At 48.1% G+C, this 16,831-nt stretch overlaps 1 protein-coding gene across 3 annotated transcripts in view; it reads right to left on the bottom strand.

Annotated features, from left to right (window-relative positions):
- The window catches only part of SLC5A10 (solute carrier family 5 member 10), a 69,869-nt gene that overhangs the window by 5,720 nt on the left and 47,318 nt on the right, over positions 1 to 16,831 (bottom strand). For 2 of the 3 annotated variants that reach the window (XM_045198847.2, XM_053910371.1), the window contains one exon: positions 6,593 to 6,700. The exons of the other annotated variant lie outside the window; for it this stretch is intronic. In XM_045198847.2, coding sequence (XP_045054782.1) covers positions 6,593 to 6,700 — 108 coding nt within the window. The remainder of the gene's footprint in view (positions 1 to 6,592; positions 6,701 to 16,831) is intronic. 3 annotated transcript variants of the gene reach the window in all.

The raw sequence follows: 16,831 nt of genomic DNA, 5'->3' as shown, positions 1-16,831 counted from the left end.
CCCTGTCTCTACTTATTGGTTCTGGTAGTGATAGGCTGCACGAATGCTGGCTTTTCTAGTTTCATATTCTGGCAACCCAGATGGGACACCTTCAGGACTCTCCATTAAGTCTGGGTATTTGGTGGAGGGTCCTATTGGCTACCTGGACTGGGGGGCCCTGGGGTATGGATTTGGAGGCTCCCTAGCAGCTTCCAAGTGACTTCACTTGGGGACTCTTCTCCAATTCATGGCACTCCCCATCACCTTCACTTCAATTGAATCACTGCACTTTCTGGTTAAGGATTGCAGTCCTGGGTTAACTAAAGAGCCTACTGGTTTGTGTGATGACTTAGATATTACAGAGCTCTGTCTGGTAGAATGGGGGTGGAGACTTAATTCTGGGAAACAGCCCTTAGGGGCAAATTCTGGCTGATTGGTCAACCTATGCTTATGAACCTAAGAAGAAAATAGCTTTTTATGGTAACACTGTTTGACTTCTGTATAATCTAGACTCAGGAGAATGCTGGCCACTGAACAGGTCTTTAAATTACTATACTATAGTGCAATTAGAGTTATTTTGTCAAAGACTAAGAAATGGGGAAACGGTCCAGAGAAAAGGGACTTTGCCTGTGGCAGATAGCAGAAGCTCAGGACAGGGGCCAGGGAGATCAGGACGTTTGGCTGCTGCGAGCATGGTCAGGGGTCCCACTGTCCCTCCAGCCCTGGGGGGATCTTCCTCCTTACTTGGCTGACGGAGCCAGAGGAGGTGAGCCGGAACTGGTCTCTCTGTCCCAAACCTGCCAGGGAACCAAATTCAGTGCAGGACAAGCCCCTACCAGGGCAGGGCAATCATACTGCAAGGGACAAGGGCACTGGAAAAATGAAAGCCCCAAGTGAGGGAAAAGGAGGTCAGAGTCTGAGAACTTGAAAAACTAACAGTGGGGGGACAAACACTAGACCTTTTTCACTGATACCAGAACAACAAATTCTGTGGTCAATAGATTTCTCACTGAACTGTAAGTGGGATTTCTGGAAGCCCTGAATGCACTTTTTTTTTCTTTGTAAGATTTTATTTTCTTTTTAGAGTGGGGGAGAGAGAGAGAAACATCAATGTGTGGTTGCCTCTTGTGTGCCTCCTACCGGGGACCTGTCCTGCAACCCAAGCATGTGCCCTGACAGGGAATTGAACCAGCAACCCTTTGCAGGCCAGCACTCAATCCACTGAGCCACACCAGCCAGGGCTGAATGTCAACTTCTCTTGAAGCCATTAGAATGTGCTGTCGGAGATACAGTTTTCATCTTCTGGGAAGATATTTGTTATCAAAACTCTGTGCTCAAATCACTTTCTTTCTAGAATAACAACAGCTCTACCTAAGGTCCCTCCAGAGCTTGCCCAGCAGTTCCTTATGCAACCACGGGAACGAGGAAAGCAACTCTGGCTAGAAGAAATTGAGAATCAAGTAAACCCCATTGTGTGGGCTGCTGGAAGGCCAGGGAGGGCTAAGCGAGCCTCCCCTGTAAAAGCTGACCTCAAACCAGGGGCAGGGACTCCTGGTAGGAGGCAGTACCCTTGCGAAAGGAGACCCTAGAAGGAATGTGCCCAATAATTCAGGAATTTCAGGAATACAGACTCATTTGGCCCTGCTGCTCCCTGTACAAGATTTAAGGGCCATAAGTGACATTGTTCAGAACAGTATAGCTGGGCACAGCCTCTGGTATTCAGTACTGGACTGAAAAGATGCTTTCTTTTGCACTCTGGTTGACCAAGACTCTCAACTGTTGCTTACTTTTCAATGGCAGGACCTGGAGTCTCGGGTCAAGACTCAGTACTGCTGGACAGTCTTACCACAAGGTTTCAAGAGCTCCCCAGTGATTTTGGGGAGACCCTGAGCCAGGACTTGCAAGCTCTAAAACTAGGAGGAGGAACTCCGTTACAATACGAACATGCATGAACCATTTGGCATCTGTGGCTATAAAGTATCAGCACAGAAGGCCCAGAATTGTCAACAGCAGTAAGGTTTCTTGGGTTCCTGCTTGCACTTGGCAAAAGGAGCCTTCTTATTGGACTTGTCAAAGAAACTAGAACACACTGTCCAGGGGTAGCCAGCCTGCTAGAGAGCTGTGGCAGCCACCTGTGAGCTTTTACAGCAAGCTGCCTATCACTATTTATGCACCCCACCAAGTGTTGAGCCTGCTGGAGCACAAAGGAAATTCGTGGCTCACTACTGGAAGAATGGGCAGGTACCAAGCAATTCAAAACTGTAAGCAAGCTATTGCCTGCCTCCCTTCTCCCGGAGCCTGACTCAGCTGTGCTAATGCCTGGCTGCCCTGAAATAACTGATGTTTATTCTAGCAGAATTGATTTAAAAGAGAGTGAATGTGTATCTGGAAGGAAAGAGGACTATGAACTTCCAATAAAAGGAAAACTAAACATGCAACAGAAATTTTAATTATTAGAGGCTGCTCAGGTACCTTTACAGGTGGCAGTTATGCACTGCCCGGGGCATCAGAAAGAGGACACCTAAGTGGCTAGAAGAAACAATCTGGCTGATTGAACAGTGAAAGAGTCTGCTAAAGGGACGTTTATATGCCTTTGGTACCTGTTCTAGACTTGTCACAATTCGACCCTGAATATTCGACTGCAGACTTAGAGAAAGCTGAGAGCTGGGGTTTTGAACCACCTGTATTAAACCATGGCTCACAGGTCCTGGAATTTCCAAAGCCCCGTGTGCCAGAACAATCCTAAGACAGATCCCCATCAGAAAGAAGGGAAACAATACCAAGGACAGTGCCCTTTTGAGGACTTGCAAATCGACTTTACCGAGACACCGAGGGTCCGAGGATGGAAACATTTGTTAATCTTCACTGATACATTTTCAGGATGGGCAGAGGCTTATCCTACTAGAACTGAGAAATCCTCATGGGTAGTGAAAGCCTTCCTGAGGGAAATAATTCCTCGCTTTGGCTTACCCCAGCAACATCCAGAGCGGTAATGGAGTTGCTTTCTTTTCAGAAATTACACGGAACGTTAGTCAATTCTTAGGGATCAAGGGGAGACTCCACACGGCATGGAGACCTCAGGCGTCTGGGAAGATAAAGATGAATCACACCCTGAAGAAAAATGTAGCCAAACTGTGTCAAGAAACTCATCTCCATTGGGATCAAGTTTTACCTGTTGCCCTGCTCAGGATAAGGGTGGCTCCTCAAAATGGAATTGTGTCTTCGTGAAATTTTGTATGGGTGACCTTTTCAGGCTATGATTAGGGTGGGAGGTATGTGCATAGGTCAAGAACTGAAGGTAAAGCACTATATACGAGGTTTAAGTCAGACTTAGCTGTGATTCATGACCTTAGCTGTATTGGAGACCTCTCCCGCCATGGGTTCGATACATTCCTTTGAGCCTGGAGATAAGGTGCTACTCAAGACATGGACAACAGGATCCCGGGAGAGCCAACTGGAAAGAAAGTGGACTGGAACCTATGTTGAACAAACTTTCATTTCATGTCTTGTAGGCTCTGGAAAGATAATTGGGGACCTATGGTAACTCTAAAGGACAGATAACTGTTTTCTTTAAAAATTCTAACGTAGCCACAGCTGGAAAAGGTGCCACTTCGGTCAACTGTACTGAAACTGTTTTAGAGGGAATTGCTGGCAGATGGTTTCTATATGTGGAAGGACTGTTTATTCAACAGCCAAATGATTTTTAAATAATCCTATCTGCTTTTATGTTGTTTTAGTTTGTATTTATTTAATTAAACTGAGCTTATAGAAATAAGATAATTAAAAACTAACAGTGGGGAATGATAGGGGAACTCCAGAGTTAAAGATTTTAGTTTTAGTTGATAGGGTTAAGTGACGAATGCATGTGGAAAGCTGCTGTTCCAGAAACTGGAACGCATGACCACGTGACTCCAGGAGGGGACCAGCAATTCAACCTTGTGCCCCAGGGGGTCTGCCAGCCGTGGAGACCAGACAGTACCTGAGCCTTTGTGTTCCCGGGAGGGAAGTCTGACGCAGATGAAGAATTGATTAACAGATAAAGAAGTTCTAGGAAAAACATGGAGGGACTGCAACTCTTATCCTGTTAACCTTCTCCCCAAGCCCCTCACCTACCCTTTCTTCTCCTTGTAGAAATGTCAGCTTGAGATGAGATGTCAAGACGGTTTTTGAGGGTACGTAATGTGCCATCTTCTCTGACTGCCAGCATCGGAGCAAAGCGCCCACACAGATTCAATCCTCGTCTCTTCTTACTGTTTCTAGCAGTGACAGGCACCAGGGCCACTGACTTTTCTGGTTTCACTTCTATTGTTGTTGGTGCTATTATCTGCCTCTCATTTCTACAGAGCTTTGCAGTTGACAAAGCACTTTCACACCCATGACTTTATTTGATGGAAGGATTATTAGCCCGTTTGACAAATGAAAAAGTAAAAGTTCAGACAGGGGATGACAGGTGTCCAGGGACCCACAGCAGGCCAGAGGCAGAGCTCCAGGGCTGGTGGAGGAGTGAGGAAGGCTTGGGGTGCGACCCTCATCTTACTGGTCACACCCTGGGCAGGGTGTGGTGACCCAGCCTTTGGAGTCTTCCTATGTGTGGCAGGCCCGGCAGGCCAGGGGGCTCCCTCTCTTCTTGGTTCTGTGGAAGAGAAGGTGTGGTTCCCACAGGGCATAGAAATAGACCTGCCAATAGGCTGAAAATGAGTGAGGGGTCCCCCTTGAGGTACGTGAGGCGCTGTTGTGGACAGGCTCCCAGGGGCCCCCAGCTGGAGAGGGGCTGAGGATGGGGAGGGCTCAGTGCTGGGCGGCCTCAGGCTGCTCGCCGCCCCTCACGGATCTCCAAGGTTTCTCACACTTTTCCTTCCCGTGTCTAAGCACACCCCACCCCCCCAACCTTCCACAGATTCCCTGACTGCCTGCCTCCACCCCGGGTCCTAGGATAAATCTGACAGAGCCCTTCCAGAGGGCTCAGCCTTACAGGTACCATGTGTTGCCATGTGCTGCTGGGCCCAGGTTCTGCACCTAACCAGCTGTGTGGCCTCCAGGCACCCCATGGTCCTCACTGTTCTCATGCCAGCCTGACTGGGATGGCACCCAAAGCAAAGTGCATTCAAGAAAGTATTTTCCCCAAAACATTTCTCCACCCTCCTTTTCTTGCTTAGACAGGTGGATTAACTCAGGGCTTATTCTCCACCCATTTTTCAGACCAGGAGCTCAAGGGCTGAGGTGGGGGGTGTGGGTTGTGGCCCAATAACAGCTGGGTGTCAGTGCTGGGGGGCTTAGGAAGCCCCCCAGAACAGGAGGAGAAGGCAAGGCCCAGGGGTGGAAACCCACTCTGCAGACCAGACTCGCACCAGGCAGTTTTCCTAAATTGTTAGTTTAACCCCAGCAACAGCTCTGAGTGGTGGGTAGGTGTCGTTATCTCCAGTTTACGAATAAGGACACTGAAGCTCTGAGTAGGGAAGTGACATGGCCCAAATGTCTCAGCCAACAAGTGGCAGAGCCACAATCTAATCCCAGGACTGTGCACTAACATCCCCTGGGGGGAGGGTAGAGCAGGGTGGGCCGGAGACCCTCCACAGGGGAGGCGGGGGCAGTGGACACGAAGGGTCTGAGAATCCAGAAGTGAACTGGGCTGTGGCGGGTCCAGGGAAGCTGTCTCCCCTTTTATCTGAGGCAGGGCCTCCCACATCCTTGCTGTAGCTCTGTCACGCCCCTGCTGTGACTGGACCCTTATCACCCCACATCACACTGGGCGGACCACTGCCACCCCAAGAGACATGGAAAAGGCTGCAACCCGCCCTGACATTTTCCCACTCAAGCCTCCCTGGGGCTTCAGCTCCTGACCCGGGCAGAGTGAGCAGTGGGCTTGGGGCCAGACAGACTGTGGTCAGTGTCGCAGCCACTCAGTAATCTTGGACAAGCGCTCTCCACCTCACACCCCAGTCCCCAGTCCATAAGACACAGCTAGCAACTCTGCCTTGAAGGAGTGAAGCAGATTGAATGCCCTTGCTGCGTGGCTTGTAGCATCGTCCCCTATACCAAAATGTTGCGGGTACAGTTCCCAGTCAGGTCACCTGCCTAGGTTGAGGGTTCAGTTCCTGGCTGGGTTGCATATGGGAGGCAACCTATCAATGTTTCTGTCTCTCTCTCCCGTCCTCTCTCTCTAAAAATCTATCAGAACATGTCCGAAGGTGAGGTAAATAAATAAATAAATAAATAAATAAATAAATAAATGAGAGAAGCAGTTTGTAAAAGGGCTTGTCACCCAGCAGGCCTGAAGGAAGAGAAATTGCCTTAAGAGGGCAAGCTCTGGAGGCAGATCATTCAGGTTCAAATCCCAGCTTTGCAGCTCCCTTGCCATTTGACCTTCGCCAACTCATTTAACCTCTCTGGGTCTCAGTTCCCCCGTCCCTAAACTGGGGATGGTAACAATGGCACAGGGGCCCCCGAAAGGAAGAGGCAGGGCACTCCCACGTGAAGGCCTTGAAACAGTGCCTGGCGTGTGGTGAGTGACACACGCTTTCTACCTGGGTGTCACACGGCGTCACACTGGGTCCAGGATGGCCCCACAGATCGCTGTGCTGGTCCCCCCAGCCAGACCCCACCAGAGCCTCACCGATGGGCATCAGTTCCATGACCAGCTTGGGGTAGGCGATGTTGGAGCAGCCAATCTCGGCCCCGCAGGCCCGTAGGCACTCGGAGGGTGTAACACAGCCCACGTCATCTGTGCAAGAGAGATGCCCAGAGTCCCACAGCTGCCCCATGCTGCCCCTTCATGCCTGGGTGGGAGCAGGTGGTGAGACCGGAGACACACATTCACTGCCTGTGACCAGCTGCCGCTTAGGACCGCACCTCAGTTTCCTAGTCTGGGTTACAAAGAGGGGGCTGGCCTCTGAGAATTCTTCTGGCTGCTAAGTCCCTGGCTAGTCTCCCTGCTGCCCCTGCCCCAGCGCCCCAAAAGGGCAAGTGGAGGCAAGAGAGGCAAACCTCCCCCCACCCTCGGGTCAGAGCTTCAGGGCAGCAGCACTTCCCCAACCCTCACCCTGAGCTGCCTCCAGGAGCTTCCAGAGGACCCCATCACCCAACCCAGAGCTGCCCATGGGCTCAGCCTCTCAGCACTTTACAAGACCCTGCATCATCCGGACTCCCTCCCGGCGCTCGCTCCGCGCTCCCCTGCTTCCTTGCCACCCTCTCACCAGATGCCGGCCTGCTGGCCTTCTTGCCCTTCCTGCACCAGCCTTCCTGTCAGCTGAGACTTCATCAGCCCTGAGCTGAAGTGGCTCTCCCAGGCCTTCCCCAGGGACAGGCCCCTCCTGCCGAAGTCACCCCTCTCTGCTCCCCTGCACATCTCCTCTCCCATTTCTCTTCCCCTCCCCTGATGACTTGGGCATATTTATCTCTTGCCTCTTCCCCATGGCAGGGAGTCCAGGAGGTTGGTGACTTGGGTGTGCTGTGGCCATCCCCCCAGCAGCTGGAACAGTCACATAGCTCATCTGGCATGTGAGTGGAAGAATTAATGAATGACCTGGGCCTCCGTCCAGACCCAGACTGAACCCTAGGTCCCGGCCCCCATAGCAAGCCGCTGGAGCAGAGCCCTGTGTGTGGCAGAAACCTCAGCACTGCCCAGGGCCACCCCAGGCAAGGCCCTGGGACGGGGCGGGGGGGCGGGGGGGGGGAGGGGCGGGGGGGGGTGCTCGAGGCTTGGCGGGGATCTGCTCTTCCACCACCCACAGCAGTTGCGGTCTGTCTCTGCCTGGCTCACAAGCACAGTGTAGGTGACAAGTAGTACCACCTCCTCTCACTTGTTCCCCGGGAAACACTGTTTAAGCGCCTGTGGCTCCTGTCCCCTGGGATTTCAGCAGAGGCCCATGATGGCAGTTACAGGAAGGCTCAGAGACGGATGCTGACCCAATGGTGGCCAGAAGGGGTGGGCATGGAGCTGCTGGGCCACAGAGGCCCATTCAGCGGTGGGCGAGTAGGGGGGTAAAATCTCCACGCAGCAGCCTTGAGGTTTCCATGCCTGGGGTTCCCTGTGCAGACAGGGCACTCTTGGGTTAAGCACTGCCCCCTCCAAATGCCTCTGCTGAAAGGCCCCTCCTTAGATGCCCAACTCACAGGACCAGGGTGTGTGGCAGATCCCTTCCTCTAGGTCAGAAGGGCAGGAGCAGTATCACCCCTATCCCATGACCCTCCACCGCAGCAGGCCTCTCGGCCTCTGGAGCCTGCCAGTCTCCCAGGACACCTGCTCCCTGCCATCCACTAGGCGCCTCCCACTTAGTGTGTCCAATCAGATTTGTCCCTTTCCCCTGCCTGTCCCCGTGATGGTCCCCCATCCTCCCCCTCCCTCCCTCAACCTCCCCCCAGCTCCTCAGCCTCTCTTGTTTTCACCCCACCTGCTTCACTCTGTGCCACGCGGGATCCATCTCCTCCCTGCAATCGCCAGCACCAGCTCCTCACTGCCTCCCACCCATCCTCTCCATCCTTTCAAAATCACAGCTTTGCTCATACCACTTACTTCTCAGGAACCCCTCCCTGCCCCATCCCTGGAGCCCATGGCTCCCTGGAGAAAAAATACTTTCTAAGCATTCGAGGCCCTTGACAACTGGTCCCAGGTCCTTCCATCTGGCACCTGTGCCCCAGCCACCCTGACCTGTTTGTATTTTCTCATACATACCCAGCACTTGGGTTCCTCCAAGCTTTTGCAGATGCCTCCTCCTCCAGATGTTCCATCCCTACCCATGTTCACCTCCTGCTTCCTGGCCTATTGCAGAGGGCTTGTCCCCTGATGCTTCCCTGACTCCCTCCCCCCACCCCCCCAACCCCCCCACCCCTGCACACTGCCCACCTGGGCAGAGTAGCTTCCTCCTAGGGGCTCCAAGTCCAAGGGTTGTATCACAACTGTTTTCTTGCACATTTCACCTTCCCTGACAGACTGGGAGTTCCCCAAGGGTAGAGAATGGGTTTGAATCATTTCCCACTCCCAGGTATCACCTAGTTTGGATCTGGGCCCAGAGGAGATGTTCTGTGAACATTTGTGAATGAATGAATGAGTGAGGAAGGAGGAAAAGCAGAGGAGGAAAGAAAGAGAGGGTGACAGAATCTCAAAAAGATCCCTCAAGGAGTTCAGGCACTGTTGGATCCAGCTTCCCTGACCTACCACCTTCACCCCCACGTACAGGTGAGAGAACTCAGGAACACAAAGGGCATAACTTGCCTGGACACACAACCAGACCAAGGACTGAGCCCAGGGCCCCATGCCAGGATTCTGGAGCCACTAGGGTCCAGCATTCAGAGGGTAGGTGGTGGAACCCTCCTGACAAGTTCTGGGCTTGGATGGGCTGGCTGTGATGCCTGGGGGACTCAACCCTCCTGGGAGGGACAGATGAGGAATGACAGCCACATAATAGCTCAGAAAGCCTGAGTCAGGAGGTTCTGGCTGTGTTTATCCAGCCTATTCCAGGCTCTAGGTGTGGGCACCACCTCTGAGCATGGCTGGCTCAAGTCACCTGCCTGAGTGTTTGTGCTGAACTCCAAGAAAGAACAACCTCTCCTTTATGACAGCAGCAGAGGTGGGGCGTCGCCACTTAAACAAAGTCCCCTGAATGTGCCAACTCCATAGTGAACAGTCCCCCCACAGTGAGGGCCAGGGGACTGGGCAGGGGGCTTGTGTGGGTCTAGGAGCTTCCCCACTGGGCTCCACATTGGCACCACACCCACATCCAGCCAAGGGCCCACCCTGGAAGACTGGGAGTTACTCCTCTCCTTTCCTCCAAGTCCTCCCTCCCTATAGCCAATGCCAAGTTCAGCCACTGGGCTTCGTGATCAGGGGAACTGCACCACCTCATCACTGAGCCTTATCTAACCCACTCTCTTTGTGGGCAGCAGAGGAAGCTCCTAAAACCACCCATATGCCCATGCTCCTTCTCACTCACATCCTGCTGTGGCCCTCCACCCCCTGCAGTTGGGATCACCTGCTCTAACTGCCCGTTCACAGCCCTCTGCCCACTTGGCCACATCACCCCACCAAGTTCACCCCCACTGCTGGGCCTCTGTGTGTGCTGCTCTCTCCTCCTGCAACACCCCTTTCTCCTTCCTAAATCCAGGGGCTCATGCTCACTCCTGTCAACTCTGTGGGTGTCTGGGTCCCCAAAGCTTCAGGGTAACATCCTCCATGGCACCAATAACTCTGTGACCTGTGTCTGCCCCGCCTCCCTATCTATGACCCTGGGCCCAGGGGAGCCTGGGGCCTAGCGGTACCCAGCACAAGTCAATGCATGGCAGGCTCTGAGGATTGCTGACTGATTGAATGAGGCTTTTCCAAGCTGACCACTGGAAATACCACCCTGAGGACTGATCAAGATGCTCCCCACTCCCCATCCAGGCCTGGCCATTCATGGGAGCCAGTCCATATGTCAATGTCACAGTGGGGAGCAGAAGAAAAGTTCACAGAATCGGGTTTGAGTCCAACTTTCCAATCCCTTATTCTGTGACCCTGGGTTAGATGATTCTCTGAAGTTGTTTTCTCCTCTATAAAACTTTTCTGGGGACACCCATAGGCCAAAAATTCAAACTTCAACCTACACTTCACACCTTACGCAAAAGTTACATCAAAATAGATCACAGATTTGGAGGACTTCTGGTCAAGATGGCAGCAAAGATAAACATGGTTCTCCTCTTTGCACAACCACATCAAAAACTACAACTAAAATATAAAACAACCATCACTCAGAACTGTCAGAAATAGAGTTGAATGAAATTCAACTCTGGAATTAAAGAAACCACATCCATCCAGACTGGTAGGAGGGATGGAGATATGGAACACGCTGGTCCCACATCCATGTGTGGTGGGTAAAAATTCAGAAGGGATATCACAGGAGTGAGGAGTCCCAGCCCCACACCAGGCCCCCCAGTCCAGGGTTCCAGTGCCAGAAAGATAAATCTCCATAACTTCTAGCTGCAAAAACCAGTAGGGACTGAATCAGTGGAAGAAACTTCTGGGGTCCCAAGCAGTTTCTCTTAAAGAGCCTGCACACAGAGTTACTCAGACTTACTCCCTTTGAGCTCCAGCAATGGGGTAGCAACTTGAAAGGCACCAGTGACATGCAGGGAAGAACTGAAGAGGCTGGCATCAAGGCAAGAGCTGGGGGAAAGCTTTCTCCTGGACAGAAAGGTGGGCAGAAACTACTGTCCCTTTTCTGAAACTTCCCCCCACAGAGCCACAGAGCCACAGGCTGGTGCCATATCTGAGACTCCATCAACCTGACTAACACTGTTTGCCTCACCCTGGAGATCCCCAGAGACTCATCCCACCCAACTTAACACGGTTAACAGTGGCTTTTCCATATGAATGGCTGGTCTTGGCTTATGCTTCACAACTTATTAAATCCTTTCAAAGAAGCAACAGCCAGCCTCAGTGAGCTCCCAGCTCCCTTACCTCCTGCTAAGTGGCTATAGGCATGGTATTAGCAGCAGCTAGTCTAGATTCACAGCTTGACTTCACCTGGGAATCACCAAGCCCAGCACAAGTAGCAGCCATCTCAGATAACTTTATAGCTCAGGCAGGGTGGCCCCAGGCAAAACATAGGTGGAGGCTGACCTTGCTGGCACCACCCGGGAAACCCCAGGGCCTGCTCACCCAGTGGACAGCTACAGAGCATGTCGGAGCACCACCACCCTGAACCTGTACAGCTGATCCTCCATGGAGGGCAGAGGTTGGTCATGAGTGTTACAGCCAATCCCTACAGCTGACTGGCCTGGGTAAGTCCCTCCCAGTGATCTGCCAACAGCAACCAAAGCTCAACTACAAGAGGAGGGTGTACTCAGCCCACATGAAGGGCATACCTCGAGTACCTAGCTTGGATGGTAGGGAAGGCTGTGCCACTGGACCCTATAGGACACCTACTACATTAGGCCATACTACCAAGACAGGGAGTCATAGCAGCTCTACCTAATACATAGAAACAAACACAGGGAGTCTGCCAAAATGAGGAGACAAAGAAACATGGCCCAAATGAAAGAACAGATTAAAACTCCAGAAAAAAGAGCTAAACAAAACAGAAATAAGCTATCTATCAGGTGCAGAGTCCAAAACACTGGTTATAAGGATGCTCAAGGAACTTAGTGAGGAACTCAATGGCATAAAAAAGATCCAATCAGGCCCTAGATGGTGTGGTTCAGTGGATTGAGTGCTGGCCCGTGAACCAAAGGTTGTGGGTTTGATTCCCGGTCAGGGCACATGCCTGGGTCTGGGCCAGATCTCCAGGTGTGAGAGGATTGATGTTTCTCTCACATGTTGATGTTTCTCTCCCTTTCTTTCTCCTTCCCTTCCCCTCTCTCTAAAAATAAATAAATAAAATCTAAAAAAAAGATACAGTCAGAAATGGAGGATACAGTAATTGAAATAAAGAACAATTTACAGGGAAACAACAGTAGAGTGGGTGAAGCCAAGAATCAAATCACTGATTTGGAACATAAAGAAGCAAAAAGCAACCAATCAGAACAAGAAGAAGAAAAAAAATCTAAAAAAACAAGGATACTGTAAGCAGCCTCTGGGCAACTTCAATTGTTCCAACATTCACATCAGAGGGATGCCAGAAGGAGAAGAGAAACAGCAAGAAATTGGAAATCTATTTGAAAAAATTATGAAAGGAAACTTCTCTAATTTGGTGAAGGAAATAGACGTGCAAGTCCAGGAAGCACAGAGAGTCCCAAACAAGATGGATGCAAACAGGTCCAATCCAAGACACATCATAATTAAAATGCCAAAGGTTAAAGATAAAGAGAGAATCTTAAAAGCAGCAAGAGAAAAGCAGTTGGTTACCTACAGGGAAGTTCTCATAAGACTGTCAGCTGATTTCTCAAAAGAAAGTTTGCACGCTAGAAGGGATTAGCAGAAATATTCAAAATCATGAAAAGCAGGGACCTACAGCCAAAATTGCTCCACCCAGCAAAGATATTATATAGAATTGAAGGGCGGATAAAGAGACTCCTAAACAAGAAAAAACTAAAGGAGTTCATCATCACCAACCATTATTATATGAAATGTTAAAGAGACTTATTTAAGAAAAAGAAGATCAAAACTATGAACAATAAAATGGCAATAAATACATATCTATCAACAATTGAATCTAAAAAACAAACTAAGCAAACAACAAGAACAGAGACAGAATCATGGAAACAGAGAGTGTTTTGATGATTGCCAGATGGGAGGGGGAGTGGGGTAATGGGTGAAGAGGTGAGGGAATTAAGAAGTACAAGTAGGTAGTTACCGAATAGCCATGGGGATGTACAGTACAGAGAGTATAGGAAAATGGAGTAGCCAAAGAACTTATACATATGACCCATGGACACGAACAATGGTGTGGTGATATCCTGAGGGAGTGAGGATGCTGGGTAGAGGGGGACAAAGGGAGGAAAATTGGAACAACTGTAATAACATCAACAATAAAATATAATTTAAATAAAGATCACAGATTTAAATATGAAACTATCAAACTTTTAGGGAAAAAAACAGTAGAAAATCTGAGACCTGGGGCAGGTGAAGAGTTTTGACCCATTTCTTTAAAAAATAATTTTTTTTTTTAGAGAGAGGGGAAAGGAGGGAGAAAGAAGGAGAGAAACATTGATGTGAGAGAGAAACATCAATTGGTTGTCTCTCCTACACTCCCCAACAAATTAGACCCCATCAAAATTCAAAGCTTTTGCTCTGTATAATATGCCTGTGAAAAAGATGAAAAGAAGAGCTACGGAAACTACTTTCATAAAATTGCAGGATACAAAATCAATAGCCAAAAATCAGTGGTGTGTCTGTTCACTAACAATATAAACTATAAGAAAGAGAAATTAAGAAAATAATCCCATTTACAATTGTCACAAAAAAAGTAAAATACCTAAAAATAAATTTAACCGAGGAAGTAAAACATCTGCATACTGAAAACTTATAAGACACTGATGAAAGAATCTGAAGAAGACACAAATAAATGGAAAGATATTCCGTGCTCAGGGATTAGAAGGATTCATATTGTTAAAACGTCAATAATACCCAAAGCAATCTACAGATTTAATGCGATCCCTATCAAAATTCTAAAGTATTTGTTGAAACCTAAAATACCCCAAATAGCCAATACACTCTTAAGAAAGATAAACAAAGCTGGAGGCATCACATTTCCTGATTTCAAACTGCATTACAAAGCTATAGTAATCAAGACAGTATAGTATTGGCACAAAAGCAGATACATAGGTAGATGGGACAGAATAGAGAGCCCAGAAATAAATTCATGCATATATAGTGCATTACTTTATGACAAAGGAGACAAGAATATACAGTGGAGAAAGAACAGTCTCTTCAGGAAGTGGTGTTGAGAAAACTGGATGTCCACATGCGAAAGAATGAAACTGGACCCCTGTCTTACACCACTCACAAACATCAGCTCAAAATGGATTAAAGGTTTGAACATAAGACCTGAAAACTAGAAAGAAAACATGGGGCTAAGCTCCTTGACATCAGTTTTAGCAATGATTTTTGGGGTTTTACACCTAAAGCACAGGCAAAAAAACAAAAACAAGTAAGTGGGACTATATAAAATTAAAAAGCTTCTGCACAGCAAAGGAAACTGTCAAGAAAATGAAATGGTAACCTACAGATTGGGAAAAAATATTTGCAACACATACATCTGAGAAAGGGACAATATCCAAAAACAGATAAAGAACTCATACAACTCAATAGCTATGTGTATATACATATCTCTGATTTTAAAATGAGCAGAGGAACTGAATAGACATTTTTCCAAAGGAAACATACAAATTGCCAAGAAGTACATAATAAAGTGCTCAACATCACTAATCATCAGGATGCAAATCAAAACGACAATGAGCTACCACTTTGCACCTCTTAGAATAGCTGTCGTTAAAAAGACAAGAGATGACATGCATTGGTGAGGATGTGGACAATAAGGAACCCTGTGCACTGTGGGTGAGAATGTAAATTGGTGCAGCCACTATGAATAACAGGGAGGTTCCTCAAAAAATATATATATATATATAAATGGAACTGTTATATGATCCAACAATCCCACCGCTAGGTTACATGTCTTTAGGAAGTGAAATCACTACCTCTAAGAGATATCTGCACTCCCGTGTTCATTACTCACAATAGCCAAGATATGGAAACAACCTACCTGTTCGTCCACAGATAAATGGATAAAAAAGATTATATATACACATATGTATAATGTATATATATGTTTATACAACAAAATATTACTCATCCATGAGAAAGACAGACATTCTGCTATTTGAAACAACATGGATGGACCTAGAGGGTATTATGCAAAGTTAAATAAGTCAGAGAAAGACGATTACTATATGATATTGCTTATACTTGGAATTTAAAAGTGCCAAACTCATAGAAACAAAGACTAGAATGGTAGTTACCAGGGACTAAGGAGTCAGGGGAAGAGGGGAGATGTCGGCCAAAGGGTACAAACTTCCAGTTATAAGATGAGCAAGTTCTGCCCCAGCTGGTGTGGCTCAGTGGACTGAGTGCTGACCTGAGAACCAAAGGGTCGCTTTGATTCCCAGTCAGGGCACATGTCCGGGTTGCAGGCCAGGGTCCCTAGTAGGGAGCACCCAAGAGGCAACCACACATTGATGTTTCTCTCCCTCTCTTTCTCCCTCCCTTCCCTCTCTAAAAACAAATAAATAAAATCTTAAAAAAAGAATGAGTAAGTTCTAGGGAGCTAATGTACGCCATAGTGATTATGGTTAATATCATACAGTTGACCCTTGAACAAACATGGGTTTGAAATTATAGATGGACTTTTTTCAATAAATACTTTAAGTGTATTTCCCTTATGATTTTCTTAATAACATTTTCTTTTCTCTAGCTTACTTTTTTGTAAGAATACAGTGTATAACACATATAACATGTAAAATATGTCAGTTGGTTGTATTATCAGTAAAGCTTCTGGTCACAGCAGGCTATTAGTAGTTAAGTTTGGGGGAAATCAAAAATGATATGCAGATTTTCAGCTACACGGGGAGGGGGGTTGTTCAATGCTCCTAACCCCCACATTGTTCAAGAGTCAGCTGTATTATATACTTGGAAAAAAAGAGAGAGAAAGGAAAGCTACAGACCGGGAGAAAATAGCTGTAGACCACATACCCAACAAAGGCCTTATATGGAGACTATATAAGCATTCCCAAAACTCAACAGTAAACACTAAAAAATCCAATCTAGAAAATGGGCAAAACACATGAACAGGCATTTCACTGAGGAGTACATACAGATGGCAAATAAGCACATAAAAATATGTTCCATGTCATTAGCCATTAAGAAAATGCAAATTAACACCACAATAAGAGACGCCTATACGATGGCTAAAATAAAGCAATAGTGGCAACGCAACATGTTGGCAAGGATATGGAGAAATTGAATCACTCATGCATTGTTGGTGGGAATGTAAAACCTATGTAATATATACATGAATGTTCATAGCAGCCTTATTCATAATAGTCCCAAGCTGGAAACCCAAATGTCCTTCATCAGATGAAATGGTTACATGAAGTGTGGTCCATGCACACCATGGAGCACCAGTCAGCCACAGAAGGGAACAAGCTATCAATCAAACCGCACAACCACCTGGACGAATCCCAGAGACGGAAAGCAGGCCAGGGGCTGCAAGGGGCTGGGGTGGGGGTGTGGTGTGGCCGAACAGAGGGAGAACTTGGTGGTGACGGAACAGCTCTGCATCTTGACTGTAGTGGTGGTTACACAAATCTGCACGTGACGAGGTTGCATATATCTACATGCACACATATACGTGGACACGTGTGAGATCTGAACACACTGTGGTTC

Source organism: Desmodus rotundus, chromosome 9 (genome assembly GCF_022682495.2).
Source record: "Desmodus rotundus isolate HL8 chromosome 9, HLdesRot8A.1, whole genome shotgun sequence".
Taxonomy (NCBI): Eukaryota; Metazoa; Chordata; class Mammalia; order Chiroptera; family Phyllostomidae; genus Desmodus; species Desmodus rotundus.
Note: the sequence above shows the minus strand (reverse complement) of the source record. Positions and strands in the feature narration are given on the sequence as shown.